The sequence below is a fragment of the Ascaphus truei genome, chromosome 1 (assembly GCF_040206685.1).
Source record: "Ascaphus truei isolate aAscTru1 chromosome 1, aAscTru1.hap1, whole genome shotgun sequence".
NCBI lineage: Eukaryota > Metazoa > Chordata > Amphibia > Anura > Ascaphidae > Ascaphus > Ascaphus truei.
In genome coordinates, this window is record NC_134483.1 from 193,874,357 (window position 1) to 193,890,099 (window position 15,743).

At 43.1% G+C, this 15,743-nt stretch overlaps 1 protein-coding gene across 2 annotated transcripts in view; it reads right to left on the reverse strand.

The window, feature by feature from the left end:
* Positions 1 to 15,743, reverse strand: part of SHC3 (SHC adaptor protein 3) — a 194,472-nt gene that overhangs the window by 141,221 nt on the left and 37,508 nt on the right. For both annotated transcript variants that reach the window (XM_075599838.1, XM_075599828.1), the window contains one exon: positions 2,722 to 2,792. In XM_075599838.1, the coding sequence (XP_075455953.1) occupies positions 2,722 to 2,792 (71 nt within the window). The remainder of the gene's footprint in view (positions 1 to 2,721; positions 2,793 to 15,743) is intronic.

Consider the following 15,743-nt stretch of genomic DNA (forward strand, 5'->3'; position numbering starts at 1 on the left):
TCATACCCCTACCCAATAGACTGTAGACTCAGGCAGGGGTATATGAAACAGGATCCTCTTTATTGCAGATAGCATCCACTGCAGATGTTATTACAGCAAATGCATTATATTCTAGCACTGGTCCCAGACCTCTGGATGGTGCCTGGCCTCTTCTCAGAATTAACGCCTCCTAAGCCTGCTTGTTATTCTCTTCAGCCCCCCTGAGGGGGCTGAGGGCATGTCTCACTCCCTTGGGGGAGAGGCTTGGACTACTATAATTTGAAGCTGCTTCCTCCCTAGTGCAGAGGGGGAGGGCACAAGGTCTGCAACTGGATTGGCTGCACACAAACCAAGTTCCACCTCCATTCGTGTCACTCAAGGAGGCTGCCTGAGAGTGGGGAAAACCCAAAATGATAGCCTGCCACAGCCTACAGTTACCAGGATTTACATGACAGGGTGGCAGAAGTATAGCCAGAACCAGCCATGGCTTCATACATAACTGAAAATTTGTTGGAATGCAATTTGGCCGATCAAAATGAAAAAAAAATGTGTACTGTAATTCTCATTTTTTAATGTAGCTAACGCAAAATATAACAATCTTCACCACATTTTGCAACAAATCCCCCAAATATTTGCAAACTTGAAGGTAAAAGTTTTTCTCCCCGGAAAGACAATGTGCTGTAAACACAAATGTCCTTGACTGTATGTATATATCTTTATATAGCGCCCACAGCTGTACTTAACATACTACAAAAGAGACAATACAGTACAGGGAATTGTAATACAATAAGTGCAACAAATAAAATTAGACAATAAGAAAGGAAATCCCTGCCCCGGAGGGCTTATAATCTAAGTGGTGTGATGAGAAATTTACAGAGATAGCAGATGAGGGTATAGGTGCAGTAGATGGCAGTGCTTGGCCACAATAGTTGGTAAGATTGACTGTGGGTGTGGGACAGTAGCCATGAATCCAGGCTATTGGAGCGCTTCATTTAAGTTGTGAGTTTTAAGGCTTGACTTAAAGGCAGGGTTGAGAAGGTGCTTGGTGTACACTGTGTGAGAGAGTTCCACAGGTAAGTGGCAGTGAGGGAAAAAGGTTTAAGGCGAGAGAGCAGTAGAGGTGAAAAGGGTAGAAAGGAGATAGTTTTGGGTAGAACGCAGGAGGCGAGCAGGGGCGTAGTGAGAGATCAAAGCTGATATGTAGGGAGGAGCAGGTGAGTGTGTAGAGCCTTAAAGGTAAAGAGGAGAACTTTGTGGGTGATCCAAAACTTGATGGAAAGCCAGGGGAGGGATTTAAGGAGGAGATGAGCAGAGACTGTTTTTGGAGAAAGTGAAATTATTGTAGCAGCCGGATTTTTAATAGATTGCAAAGCAGAAAGTTGTGAGGCAGGGAGGCCTGTTAGCAGCCTGTTACAATTTTTCAGACGGGAGAAGATAAAGGCATACATTAGTTTCAGACTGTTTCCCGCATGTCTAAAGATGAGATGAGAACTAATCAAAGTTACTGGCAGTATGTTTTGTTCAAACCAGACCACAAAATACAGTATGACTAGAAAGCCAGCACTAGATTTTCATCACACAGACAATCTGGCAGGTATGTGTCCTGTGGCATGTGCTTCAAGTCAGCACCCACCAATGTGAATTTGACCTTTGTACCCAATATAAAACTTTCATGATTCTTATTGCACAAATTAAACAGTTATAACTCGCAACAAATACAATAAATCAGAAATTGAAAGGAAAACCTCCTACTGTAACTCTGAATCTTGATGAAACATGAAATTAGATTTAGCAAAAGAAGACACGCAGAACACTGTTTCACAGGCGCCTCCTGCTTTGCCCACCATATGGACCACGCTGTTTTTTCTCCAGTGTTCTTTTCAATAAGCACATAAATCCCATAAACAGCATTACTTTTATATCATATACCCTTTTGTAAAATGATAATGTAGTTGGAATGCAACTTAATCGTCCCATTAAAGAAAAGAACCAAGGCGGTAGGAATATAAAACAAAAGTCAAATATTATAGTGCATCTCTCCACTTATCCTTTACTTTATTTTCTGTAACTACAGTAATAGCTAAGGGCGGTATTTCATGTTTGGTTTCGAATTTGTAAAAAAATACAGTACGGGGAAAAAATAAAATTAGCAGGAAAAATGTTTTTGGTTTTTTTTTGGAAATTCTAACTTTTGTGCATAGGTTCACAAGTTTTCCTTTCGCCAACCAAAAAGTTTGCTCAGTTTAAAAAAAAAAAAAAAAAAAAAAACTTTTCCAAGAATGTCTTTGTTGTGTTCTGGCTCATATAGTATTTGACTCAAAGTTTGGATTTCGAACACACAAACCTGCCCATACTTGGTAATATCAACTATAAATGAGATAGGGGCCTGGGCAATGGGTGACTTTAGGCCTTGCATGCCTACGCCTATAAATCTGCCCCTGGGACATCTGAGGAAGCTCCCTCACAAGTCAGCGCTCCCTCACAAGTCATTAGTATGTGAACTCAGAACATTCTGCCCAGGTTTACTAGGACGAAATATGTGACATTCAAAAATATAAATAGCGGGAAGGCCAAATTCCATCTATATATTTTTTGACAGAAATAAAACAGGAGATTGCCCATAGATAGACTGATTTTGTTAAAAAAAAAAAAAAAAAAAAAAAAAAAAAAGAACCCTACAAAAACAGTATCAAGTGGCCAGGTAATATATTTACAGAATAGAAAACAAATGAGCCCTCCTACCTTGTTATTTGAGTCCTTGTGTTGAAGTCCAAGGATCTCATGGATCGCAACACTTCTATGCACCCCAAATACTGCAGAAAAAGAGAGCAGAATGAGATGAGCCTCACAGAATGCAACTATTTCCCAAACATTGCCCTATTTGTATCAACATTTTGTGGCCCCATATTTATTTAATACATGAAAGCTGTAGTCACACCTACTAGTATCCCCCACACCCTTTCTTTTTTTCACACGGGCGCAAGGCCGGTTTTCAATTTTTTCCGGCGCAAAGGAACTTACCTTTTTGCTGCCCTGTCTCCATCCTCTTGCAGCATCCCGATGTCACATGGCGACGCGTCTCCATGACAACGGGATGCCATGTAACAGCACGTTGGCTTAGCAACATGTCACCATGTGACATCGCGGCATCGGTATTCATCACGACGCTGCATAAAGAAGAGAGTGACGCTACAGGACAATCAGTTTAAGTATTGTGGGGAAGAGAGCGGGGCCTCTGTAACCGCAGAACCGCCCCCTCTGAAATTTGTACCCACCGCTCCAGAAATGTGTAATGCATACAAATAATCAAATGCCACCACAGCACAGATATATAAAAAGGATGGCTTCTTTTCTTGTTTGTTTTGTTTCCAATTCCTATAACTATTTGTTACATAATCTTCTTTATCCCTTCTAAATTTGTTTCTCTTTCAACTTTATCTGTCCTTTGTTTCACCTTTTCAGTCTTTCTTTAAATTCCTTCACCTCTTGGAATATCTCTAATTTACCTTGAATTGTTTTGAACAAACCAAATGTGGCTGGCGCTACCTTGACGTCCTTGCCTAAATGCTCCGTTTGAGCCTTACTCACATTAGTGGGTACCAGCACTGTCTAGATTTATACTCAGTACAGTAGTTTCTCTATGCATTCACTCTCCAGGCTTGAGCACCTACCGTATGTTGTTCTTGTCAGCCTTTTATCAGGCAGAGAAGTTGATTAGCTCTTTCTACAGTGCACTTTTGAGGACTATGCTAGCAGCCCAGCACTGGTCATTAACCCCCTCACTGCCACAGCATCATATATACATTTTTTTTATAGGTGTAGCTGCGAATGGAGGTTTTACATTTCAACCTTTAAAAGAAATAATACAAATAAGTCCCTTTTACTTTTGGTAATTAGTCAGAAAGCCCATGCCTGGATTTAAACATGTGCTCTTCAGACTGCAGCGTTGTTATAGAAATAAACCTTAAAAGTGTCAACATTTAAATGCAGGTGTACGGGTTAAAAAGCATCTTTCCTACTAAAACCATTTGCCTCTCTCTTCAATTTGACCAGACGTAGAATACATCTTCAAATGGATGAGCCTGCTTTCTTGCTTGTCAAAACACTGCTGTTGAGAATGAAAGATGCTTAGGAACACTAGCGGGGCGATTCTCTAAGCAGTGAGCTTTTGCGTCCGATTGGGAAATTTGTAATTCCACGATAAAAAATGAAGCCAGACACGGGATTCACTAAGAAGTGAAGCGCATTTGGTTAAGTGTGGGCAAAAACATGCCCGATCGCGCGAGCTGTATTTTTCCCCAGCTATCGTGCTTAAAAATCTAAACGCGATATCTGATAGAAAAAAAAGCCGCCTGTAAGAACTGCGTGAGACGCTGCGTCTCCATGCACGGCTCTTACAGGCAATCGTACTGTATACACATACATTTTAATACTAGTGTACAGATGCAGGGGGTCTCCTGAGCATTGGTTTCAGCTTTGGGAACCCCTACTTGGTGAGATACAGGCCCCGTTATGAGGTGCGGGTATCCCCTGTTCTTTAAATGTCCCGCATCATGTGACCGGGGGATTTAAATCATGCAGGAGGATACATGAACCTCATAACGGGCCTGTATCTCATGAAGTAGGGGGTCCCAGAGGCTGAAACCAATGTGGTTCAGCTCAGGAGACCCCCTGCTCATGTACACTATTATCAAACTCACAACAACAATAACAATTATTGATGAACTGTAGCGGATATCCGTTACGGTAATTATGCCCCTTTAATTTTAATGTTTCAAATAGTGTGCGGGAGCAGGGGGTAACCTGAAGTGAACCGCATTTATTTCAGCCTCGGGAACCCCCTGCTTCAAGAATTACAAACCCCGTTACGGGGTGCCGGTATCCCACTGCAGAATTAGAATACCCCGGTCACGTGACGCGGAAGTTTTTACATCACAGGAAATACTGGCACCCCATAACAGGGCCTGTATCACGGGAAGTAGGGGTCCCCGAGGCTGAAACCAATGCGGTTCAGCTGCGGATCCCACTTGCTCTCACAGATTTCATCAAAAACTATATCGAAAATCGTTCATAATTTTGCACCTACATGCTAAGGCAACTAATGTCTTAAAATGCCTGAGGCTCGTGTATATTCCCTTACTTTCCTGGGGGTATCTGTGTGAGAGTCCATGGAATGCGTTAACCCCTTCACTCTAATATCGTTGTTTTTTAATGGTACTGTAGGGGTTAACACGGGAGATCTAAACAACTACCTTTGAACAAACCCACCCCCAAATCTTGTACACATTCTTTGTTACTGTGGTTACAAATACCCACAATAAGTGCATTGATTTTCACAATCATCATGACTGGTCAACTTCCTCATGACGTTGCATTAAAAATCTCACACTTGACCATTTGGAAATACTAGATGAAAAGAGCCAAGCACGTGGCAAAAATTTGAATCACACATTCTCACGAGACTTTGCCTTCCACACCCTTTATAAAGTGGCCATTTTATTCAGCGTGTGTCGGTGCTGTTGGGAATGAGGGTGAGATAGACTGGACTTGATGGTAGGAGGAGAGATTGTGTGATTTGTGAGTGACTTGTTGGTGATTAGTGAGTGAGTTGTCTTTTGTTATTTTATTTATTTTTATATTTTCTTGTCTTGTTAGTGTGAAAGTACTTTGTTAGTGTATCCTTTTTTATATTTGTTTTTTGTGAGTGAGTGAGGTCAGTGACTGAGTGACTGAGTCAATATGTGAAATGGAGAGGAGGAGTGGACGTGTGAGTGGTCATGGGAGTGGTGGAGCATGGGAGTGGTGAAGTGGCGTTGGCTGGAGGAGTGGTGAAGCGTGGAAGTGGGGGTGGCTGGAGGAGTGATAGGGCGTGGGAGTGGTGGAGTAGCGGTGGTTGGAGGAGTGGTGGAGTGTGGGAGTGGTTGAGTGGCGGTGGCTGGAGGAGTGGTGGAGTGTGGAAGAGGAGTGGCACGTGCAGGTACATCCCGTGCTGCCAACGCAGCTACGTCCCATGATGCCAGCGCAGGTACGTCCCATGCTGCTAGCGCAGGTACGTCCCGTGCTACTAGTGCAGTTGAGGAAGTGCAGGTGGGGGAGGGTAATGGGAGTAGTGGACAGGGAGAGAGGGACAGTTTTGAGCATCCGATCACTGAGGAGGAGCAGGCTCATGCACGTGATGAGCAGCCTCCAGCTTGCAAGCAGCATGTCGAAGGGATAAAAAATGCCCTTTTTCTCAGAGAAAATGATATTCTTGTGGAAGGTGTCATGGCTTTGTTTAATCAACTCTATTGGTCATTGGCATGTAAGAACATCACTTATATGATTTTACTGTATGAGGTAATATTTAAATGTATCGAAACAGTACATTTTAGTAGTTTTAAAACACTTATGAATGTACCATTGAGATGTTAAACATGTATGCTATAACTGATGTGTGTTGCTGATGTTTGGACACATTTTCTTAGTCATGAATGCACACATTACATAGACTATTGGGTGTCTTTAACTACATGTACATTTTGGTGGTGACACAAATACTCATACTATCTGTTACAACATCCCTTTCTTATGGTAAAATAGTTAATATCTTAGCAGAAATTATTAAATCAATAGTTAAATGTACAGTAACCTACTGTATAGTCATGTATTAATACATTTTTACTTATATATACACAGCAAAAGTTAAAAGCAGTCAAAAAGGCCATCTGTGGTCCCAGATCTGCACATCTGTCAGTGCATCTGGCCAACAAAAACGAACACCCGAGACGTGCAAAATAACGTTTTGGTGACATAAAACTACGCCTTAAAAGAAAGATGTCAAAGGCTGGTCGCCATGCATTTGGAACAGGATGTGGACCTCCTGCATCTCTACATTTGTACTCTTATGAAGAGAAGATTAGTTTTTGGGATTGGAGGGGACAGGGACATCGGCCCGACTCTTTCACAGTCGGCAAAAGGCGAGTACTATGATATTAAATCAATGTCTAATTAATTCTGAAATACGGTGCTTAAAAGGCAATCATTTTTACATACAGAAAAGCTTTGCTGTAGTTTCTATGAAGCTATCAAATATTCTATAAATTACACAAGTCATTAGGTTCACTTTTTAACAATCAGGCTTGTTATGTAACTGATACACTTCTCTAATTGATAGCATATAAAGAAATGTGCAGTTACACTGGATGTACACTTGTAGGTATCTGTGTCTACATAAATAATTATTAAGTAGCAATATGGTCATGTGTGTCCCAGCGTAGTTTTATCTTCCAAACATTTTTGGGAAATACATCAGATCTGTCATACCAAAAATACAATAGTAGTGTATGTGTGTATGTGTTGATGGAAAGGTGTGTGTGTGCGTATATATATATATACAAAAACACAGAAAAAACAGGCGCACTCATAGCGTAAAATAGTATAACAATAGGTTTATGGAATGAAGGATTTAAAAATACACACTCACAAACATAGCTGAATATAAAGCATTTTTGAGTAAAACTCAGCCCGTTCAGACGCAGGAACCCAGTGAGAAGGACTTCGATGTAATGTCCGTGGTATGTCCTGCTGCAGTAGCCCCTCTGTGTCCTTGCATGGACCGGAAAACACGAGGGACACCGCCTTCCCCTTGCTCCGGCGTTACACAGTGAGTACACTGATCCAAATCTCGCGTGAGCTCGGTGACGTCAGTGAGGTTTTTGCCGGAGAAGGTTCACAGGGGAAAACGGGCTGGAAGGCTGGACGGCTGATATAAATGCTAGCAGCAAAAACATGCTGTAGCACATGAGTGAAAGTATAGAATATAAAAGCTGGACAATAAACTCCACAGCACTCTCTACGCGTTTCGTCTCGAACGAGACTTCATCAGGAGTAATAGCATAGGTATTGGACGCAGTAATATAGTACATTAGACCAATCAGAGCACAGAAGACAGATAATTACTAATATAATACATATGATCAATGTGGGGGTGAAATTAACCCCTATGTACATAATTACCAAACATAACAATGCATATAATAACATGCACTTTTAACAAATGCAATAAAATAAAAAGTAAAACATTTAGATAATAAAACAGTTTATATGCTTATAAATAAAGCACAAGAATTCAGTAAAATATCATTGGCAGATAACTTACATAGTATGGTATAGTACATGAAACAGATGCTAGTAAAGGGTAGCGATACCCTAAATATAAGGAGATGGCTGAATAACCACTAGATGTATAAGGAGACAAAGTTGGTATTAAAGAGATTCAGAGGGATCAATGTGCAAAAAATGACACAATAATATACAAAAAGAAAAAAAGGGGGGGGGAAAGAAAATGGGGGTTGATGGGGGAAAGGAGAGGAAGAGGGGGGGGAGGGGAAGGGAGGAAGGGAAACGGAGGGGAGGGAGCAGGTAGGGGGGGGGGGAAGGGGAAGAAAAGAAACCAAGAGAGGGGAATAAGGAAAGCAACTAAAAAAGGGGGGGGGGGGTAAGGGAGGGGAAGGCGCAGGAAGGGTGGGGGGGGAGGGGAAAAAAAACACAATGGGATGGTAAAATAATATATATATATATATATATATATATACTGTACACATAAATATATATATATATATATATATTGTGACAAACAGCTTACTCCGGGGCTACGCTGCTTGTCCAGGACGGTTAGAACACGGTCTTTTGGGGTAGGTTAAATGAGGAGGCGTCACGTACTGTTCCTTTAAACAGGCTGTGCCTGGTTTATTCAGTCCCAGGCACTGAGACTGCCACAGTGCATACAACAAAACACATCAAAACAAAAGCTGCTCACCTGAGCGATAACTTAACTTAGATTTCCCTAACTCAGGGTGGAAGTGGCTTTTCCACTTTCCAACAACAAAACAAGGTACTTTTGCCGAGTTAGCCAAATGAATAGAACAATTGAACCTGTGTGGGGAAGGGGCTTCTCCCCACTGTGTTCAGCAGCCTTCCAGGCTCTGGAGAAGAGACAAGAGCAAACAGGAAATCAGTCTTACATACCTGATTTCTAATTAGCATGACAGGTGACAGAAATCCCTCAGTTCCAGCGCTTGCCCAAAACTGTGGGATGGAGTGCATGTATTATAAGGCTGCACTCCCAGGCCAGACAGGATAGAAACTGTTCAGTATCCTGGGAGCCCTATATATGGAATTTATTACCATCCCCTGGTTTCTGTCACATATCCTCCCCCCCAGCTCAGACCCTGAGGGATGAGCGACCATGGATATTAGGGAGTGCATCCTTGATAACCCGTCAGCATTGCCATGTTTGTGCCCTGACCTGTGTTCCACAGAAAATGTAAAGGGTTGTAGGCTTAGGAACCACCTGGTCACTCTAGCATTCTTTTCCCTGTTTTGACACATCCAGGTAAGGGGTGCATGATCTGTGACCAACCGGAATTTTCTCCCCAACAGGTAGTATTTGAGCGTCTCTACAGCCCACTTTATTGCGAGACACTCTTTCTCTACTATGGAGTAATTTTTCTCCTGGGGATTTAGTTTCCTACTTAAATAAAGGATGGGGTGTTCCTCACCTTGAGACTCCTGGGAGAGTACCGCCCCCAGCCCTACCTCAGATGCGTCAGTTTGGACTACGAACTCTTTGGAGAAGTCAGGTGTGACCAACACTGGTTGGGCACAGAGAGCTTCTTTCAGGCTTCTAAAGGCCTGTTCGGTTTCGGGGGACCACTTTACCATAAGTGGTCCTCTTGCTTTTGTGAGGTCGGTTAGTGGGGTTGCCTTAGTCGCAAAATTGGGAATAAACCTTCTATAGTACCCAATTAACCCCAAAAAGGTCCTTACTTGTTTTTTTGTAACTGGCCTTGGCCAACCTTGTATCGCCTCCACTTTGAGTGTTTGGGGTTTGAGTAAACCTCTGCCAATAGAATACCCCAGATACTTGGCCTCCTCCAGACCAATGGTGCATTTAGCGGGGTTAGCAGTTAGTCCAGCAGACCGAACTGCGTCGAGCACAGCTTGGACCTTTGGAAGGTGGGATTGCCAATCTTCACTATGGATTACCACATCATCCAGGTAGGCAGCAGCATTCCGAGCATGTGGTTTTAAAATTTTATCCATCATTCTTTGGAATGTGGCGGGAGCTCCATGTAAGCCAAAAGGCAGCACCCTATACTGAAAGAGGCCGTCTGGGGTTGAGAAGGCTGTCTTTTCTTTTGCCCTTTCTGTGAGGGGAACCTGCCAGTACCCTTTTGTTAGGTCTAGGGTTGTGAGATATCGGGCTTTGCCCAGTCTCTCTACAAGTTCATCTACCCTGGGCATAGGGTAAGTATCAAATTTTGACACCGCGTTTAGTTTCCGGTAGTCATTACAAAACCTTGTTGTACCATCTGGCTTTGGGACTAAGACTATAGGGCTGTTCCACCCACTTTGGGATTCCTCAATTACGCCTAGTTTTAGCATTTTTTTAACCTCTAAACTTATAGCCTCTCTTTTGGCCTCTGGGATTCGGTACGGTTTAAGGTTAACTCGGACCCCCGGTTCAGAGACTAGGTCATGTTCAATTACGCTAGTTCTACCTGGCTGTGTAGAGAAGATTTCTTTGTTTCTGCTCACTAAATTCTGAACCTCTTGTTTCTGATGAACGGACAGGGTTTCAGCTATGCTAACCTCTGGGTCAGTTTCTTGACTCTCTGACGGACCTGGGGTTACTAGGGTTGACAAGACTTCTCTATCTTTCCAGGGCTTGAGTAGGTTTATATGGTAAATTTGCTCAGGTTTCCTCCTACCTGGCTGTCTTACCTTATAATTTACTTCTCCCACTCTTTCCAAGACCTCATATGGCCCATGCCATTTAGCAACGAATTTACTTTCCACGGTGGGAACCAGAACTAGTACCCTATCACCTGGAAAAAAAATTCTGACCCTAGCACCCTTATTATACGTATTCCTCTGTGCTTCTTGAGCTTTCTCCATGTGTTCCCTCACTATGGGTAGGACTGCAGCAATGCGGTCCTGCATCTGGGCAACATGCTCTATTACACTTCTGTAAGGGGTAACCTCGTGTTCCCAAGTCTCTTTGGCTATATCCAGTAAGCCCCTTGGGTGTCGGCCATACAATAGTTCAAACGGGGAGAAGCCTGTGGATGATTGGGGAACTTCCCTAATGGCAAATAACAGGTACGGTAACAAACAATCCCAGTTTTTCCCATCTTTATCGACCGCCCGCCGTAACATGCTCTTTAAGGTTTTATTGAACCTTTCCACTAAACCATCTGTTTGTGGATGATAGACTGAGGTTCTGAGATGCTTGATTTTTAGGAGTTTACATAACTCTTTTGTTACTTGGGACATAAACGGTGTTCCCTGGTCAGATAGAATCTCTTTAGGAATTCCAACCCGGGAAAACAGAACTACTAACTCTTTTGCTATGTTTTTGGCAGAGGTGCTACGTAGGGGAACTGCCTCCGGATATCGGGTGGCATAATCTAATATTACCAATATATGCTGATGTCCCCTAGCAGACTTTATTAGGGGTCCTACTAGATCCATAGCAATCCGGTCAAATGGTACCTCTATTATGGGAAGGGGTACCAATGGGCTGCGGTACGCCTTGAACGGGGCGGTGATCTGACATGCTGGGCATGAGGAACAATAATTCGTAATTTCTGCCAGAACCCCAGGCCAATAGAAGCTTCGGAGAACCTTTTCTTTTGTCTTTTCCCCTTGCTACCTCTAATGTGGGGTCCTCCCACTGGGCCTTCTTAAAACTCCCAGGACTGACCTCTAGGTCAGCGAGGGTCTTATCCGGTTCTGGGGTGGTAAGTGTCTGATCAACATCCTGATTTGGGGTATTCCCTACCAAAGTAGTGATGGGGAAGGGAATTTTACAGCACTCCTCCTTTTCCCCCTTCTTATTTGGGCCCTCGTCAACCTCCATTTCTGAAAACGGGAAAGGATTTATTTCTTCTAATACTTCGTTATGGTCCGCTATTGAACTCTGGGCGCTATTCTGAGCGGGGGACCACATTTTTAGAAAATGGGGAAAGTCGGTCCCTATTAACACATCATGTGCCAGTTTGGGTACAATACCCACCTTGAAATCTAAAGAACCAAACTCTGTTTCAAAAAAAACATCAACAGTGGAATATTCATGATTATCCCCATGTATACAACAAATTGCCATTCTTTGTGAACTGTTTCCCTGTTTCTTCTTAATGGGCAAGAGGTATTCGGACACTAGTGTGACCATGCTCCCAGAGTCCAGAAGTGCCCGAACCCTCCTACCATTAACCTTTACAAATGCCCACAGATGGTTATTCAAGGGGTCCTCTGGGCTAGGGCGCATACATTGGGACAACAGCGAATAAGGTTCCACGCTGTTGCATTGCATGGGCTCATCATTTAGTGGGCAGATTTTTGCTGTGTGGCCCCTCTCATGACAATTTACACATTTAGGTACATAGTCTGTGTCCCACTTAGAGCCTTTTCCCGGCTCCCCATGTTGGCTATTGCCCTTAGTGTGCGAACCACTGTTGCTGGTGCTGCGTGAAGGTGGTCGCCGCTCTTCAGCTCCCCTTAACCCCGGTACCCTTTTACCGTCTCTGGAAGAGTCCTGGAACCTCGGGTAGTGGGGTTGCTCCACGACTGGGGGTTGCGTGTGCTCTCCTGCTGCATTGTACCTTTCTACGAGGGCCACAAGCTCATCCGCATTGTGGGGGTCACTCCGACTGACCCAATGGCGTAAGGCAGAGGGAAGTTTCCTCAAGAACTGGTCCATGACCAACCGTTCCACGATGTGGCTTGCTGAGTTGATCTCGGGTTGTAGCCACTTCCGGGCGAGGTGGATGAGGTCATACATCTGGCTTCGGGTGGCTTTATCCATCGTGAAGGACCATGCGTGAAACCTTTGGGCGCGAACAGCCGTGGTTACGCCGAGGCGGGCGAGTATCTCGAACTTCAATTTTGCATAGACGTTAGCTTCGGCTGGCTCTAGATCAAAGTAAGCCTTCTGGGGTTCGCCGCTTAGGAAGGGTGCGATTAGACCAGCCCACTCAGCTTCTGGCCATCCCTCTCTCTGTGCCGTGCGTTCAAACGTGAGAAGATAGGCTTCCACATCATCCGAGGGTCCCATCTTCTGAAGGTAGTGGCTTGCCCTGGTCATTTTCGGAACTGGGGCTGCCGCTGCCAGTGGAAGGTTACTGATAGTCCCCCTCAGGATCTCGAGTTCCTGCTGTAAGCCCTGAGCGAACCGCTGTTGCTCCTCTCTCAGCAAGCGGTTTGTCTCTTGCTGGTTTGCATTCGCCTGTTGCAGGATTGCATTAGTCTCTTGCTGGTTTATTAACAGCTGTCGCTGGGTTTCACTCGCCTGTTGCAGGGCTTCATTCGCGTCTTTCTGGACAGCGACATTGCGTACCAGCGCACTCACCACGTCTTCCATCTTGTTTGGAGAGAGAGAAAAAAAACTTTTTTTTTTTTTTTTTTTAAGTTCTTTAACCCCCAGACCTTTTAGTGTTCTGCCCGCATTCTCCACCATATGTGACAAACAGCTTACTCCGGGGCTCCGCTGCTTGTCCAGGACGGTTAGAACACGGTCTTTTGGGGTAGGTTAAATGAGGAGGCGTCACGTACTGTTCCTTTAAACAGGCTGTGCCTGGTTTATTCAGTCCCAGGCACTGAGACTGCCACAGTGCATACAACAAAACACATCAAAACAAAAGCTGCTCACCTGAGCGATAACTTAACTTAGATTTCCCTAACTCAGGGTGGAAGTGGCTTTTCCACTTTCCAACAACAAAACAAGGTACTTTTGCAGAGTTAGCCAAATGAATAGAACAATTGAACCTGTGTGGGGAAGGGGCTTCTCCCCACTGTGTTCAGCAGCCTTCCAGGCTCTGGAGAAGAGACAAGAGCAAACAGGAAATCAGTCTTACATACCTGATTTCTAATTAGCATGACAGGTGACAGAAATCCCTCAGTTCCAGCGCTTGCCCAAAACTGTGGGATGGAGTGCATGTATTATAAGGCTGCACTCCCAGGCCAGACAGGATAGAAACTGTTCAGTATCCTGGGAGCCCTATATATGGAATTTATTACCATCCCCTGGTTTCTGTCACAATATATATATATATATATATATATATATATATATATATATATACTGTACACATATATATATATTTACTGTACACACACACACACATACATACATATATATATATATATATATACATATATATATATATATATATATATATATATATATATATATATATATATATATATGTATATATATATATACATATATATATATATATATTTGAAATTAAAAGACAGCGCCCTTATTAATATACACCTTATACCTGCAAAACAGACCTCAAGCTGCAGGATGATGAACCCAGCACAGATGTATACCAATGTTGAAAAAATGAACAGAATACTATCCAAATTGCACTGTATATGTGAAAAGTTAAGTAAAATGAATTATTGAAAAAAAAAATTGAAAAATGGAAAAAATAAAAAGATGTAAAAATATATAAAAATAAATACAAATGTATAAAAATGTATATGAAAAAGAAAAACAATTTTTTGTTGGCAACAGAATTAACACCACTGAAAAAATGTCTATAGAGATGATGTGTATGTCTCAAGTGTTGCAGACAAATGGGTGTATAAAAATATATATATAAAAAATTGTCCATACAAATCCTTAAAACATGAATTAGAAGTCCTGGGCTGCTTAATTCTTGGGATCTCCAACCTCCCAACGATACCTAAAAAAAAAGAAAAGAAAAAGCGCCCGATCCTAGTGTAATTCGAATATAAAGGTTTTAATTAATAAAAGTCGACAATTCATCAGGATAATCCCCTGATGAAATACGCTGAAGCGGAAGAAACGCGTAGGGTCACGTGTTACTGGAAACTACGGAGGGCAACTAGCTCATGCTCAAACATCTGGCACAGACATCAGTTCCTGCATCCTGCTACTCGACTAGTGGGTGATTGAACACAGCCAGGAAAACATCTACCTTCCCCCGCAGAGGAGAGAGGTCAAAACCGGCAGCAGATCCCACAGCAGGGCTGATTCACAGCAGTCACGTCAACATGCAGAGAAAAGAATTCTGATTCCCAGACGTCAGCGTGGTGCATGGGCAGGTCCTATAAATTGCTTGTTTTAAATGGACAAAGTGTGAGTTGGCAATTGTCTACTTTTATTAATTAAAACCTTTATATTCGAATTACACTAGGATCGGATGCTTTTTCTTTTCTTTTTTTTTATATATATATTATGCCCCTGAGGAAGCCCTAGAGGAGAAACGCGTAGGGCAGACCCTGCAGACATTGCAGACATTGCAAACCGAGCAGAGTGAGACGCGCTGCAGAACAGAGTGGAGATAGCGCTGTGACATCATTGGAGGTCGAAGTCTCGCGAGAATTGGAGCCGGAGCACGTGACGCGGAAGTAAAACAGGCTAGCATCAGTGCAGTGGACCGGAGACCAAACTCTACGAGTGTGAGAGACTCAATTTAAACTCTCAACTGCTTGATACTATTTCACACCATGTGAGTGAGATACTGTTTGTTTTTTTGTAGATAGTTTTTTACAATAAAAGGTTTTATACTATTTTTGTTCCATTGTCCCTTTCCCCCCCTCCCGGTGAGCTCTATCCCATGTTAAGGAGACACGCAGCTGCAGATGAAAGGTGACTTCTGAAGCAAGCAGCATACGTGGAGAGTCTGAGACCCATACAAACAGCGAAGATATACCAGTAGCAGTGTTCCTGAATCCCAGTGGTGGATTAA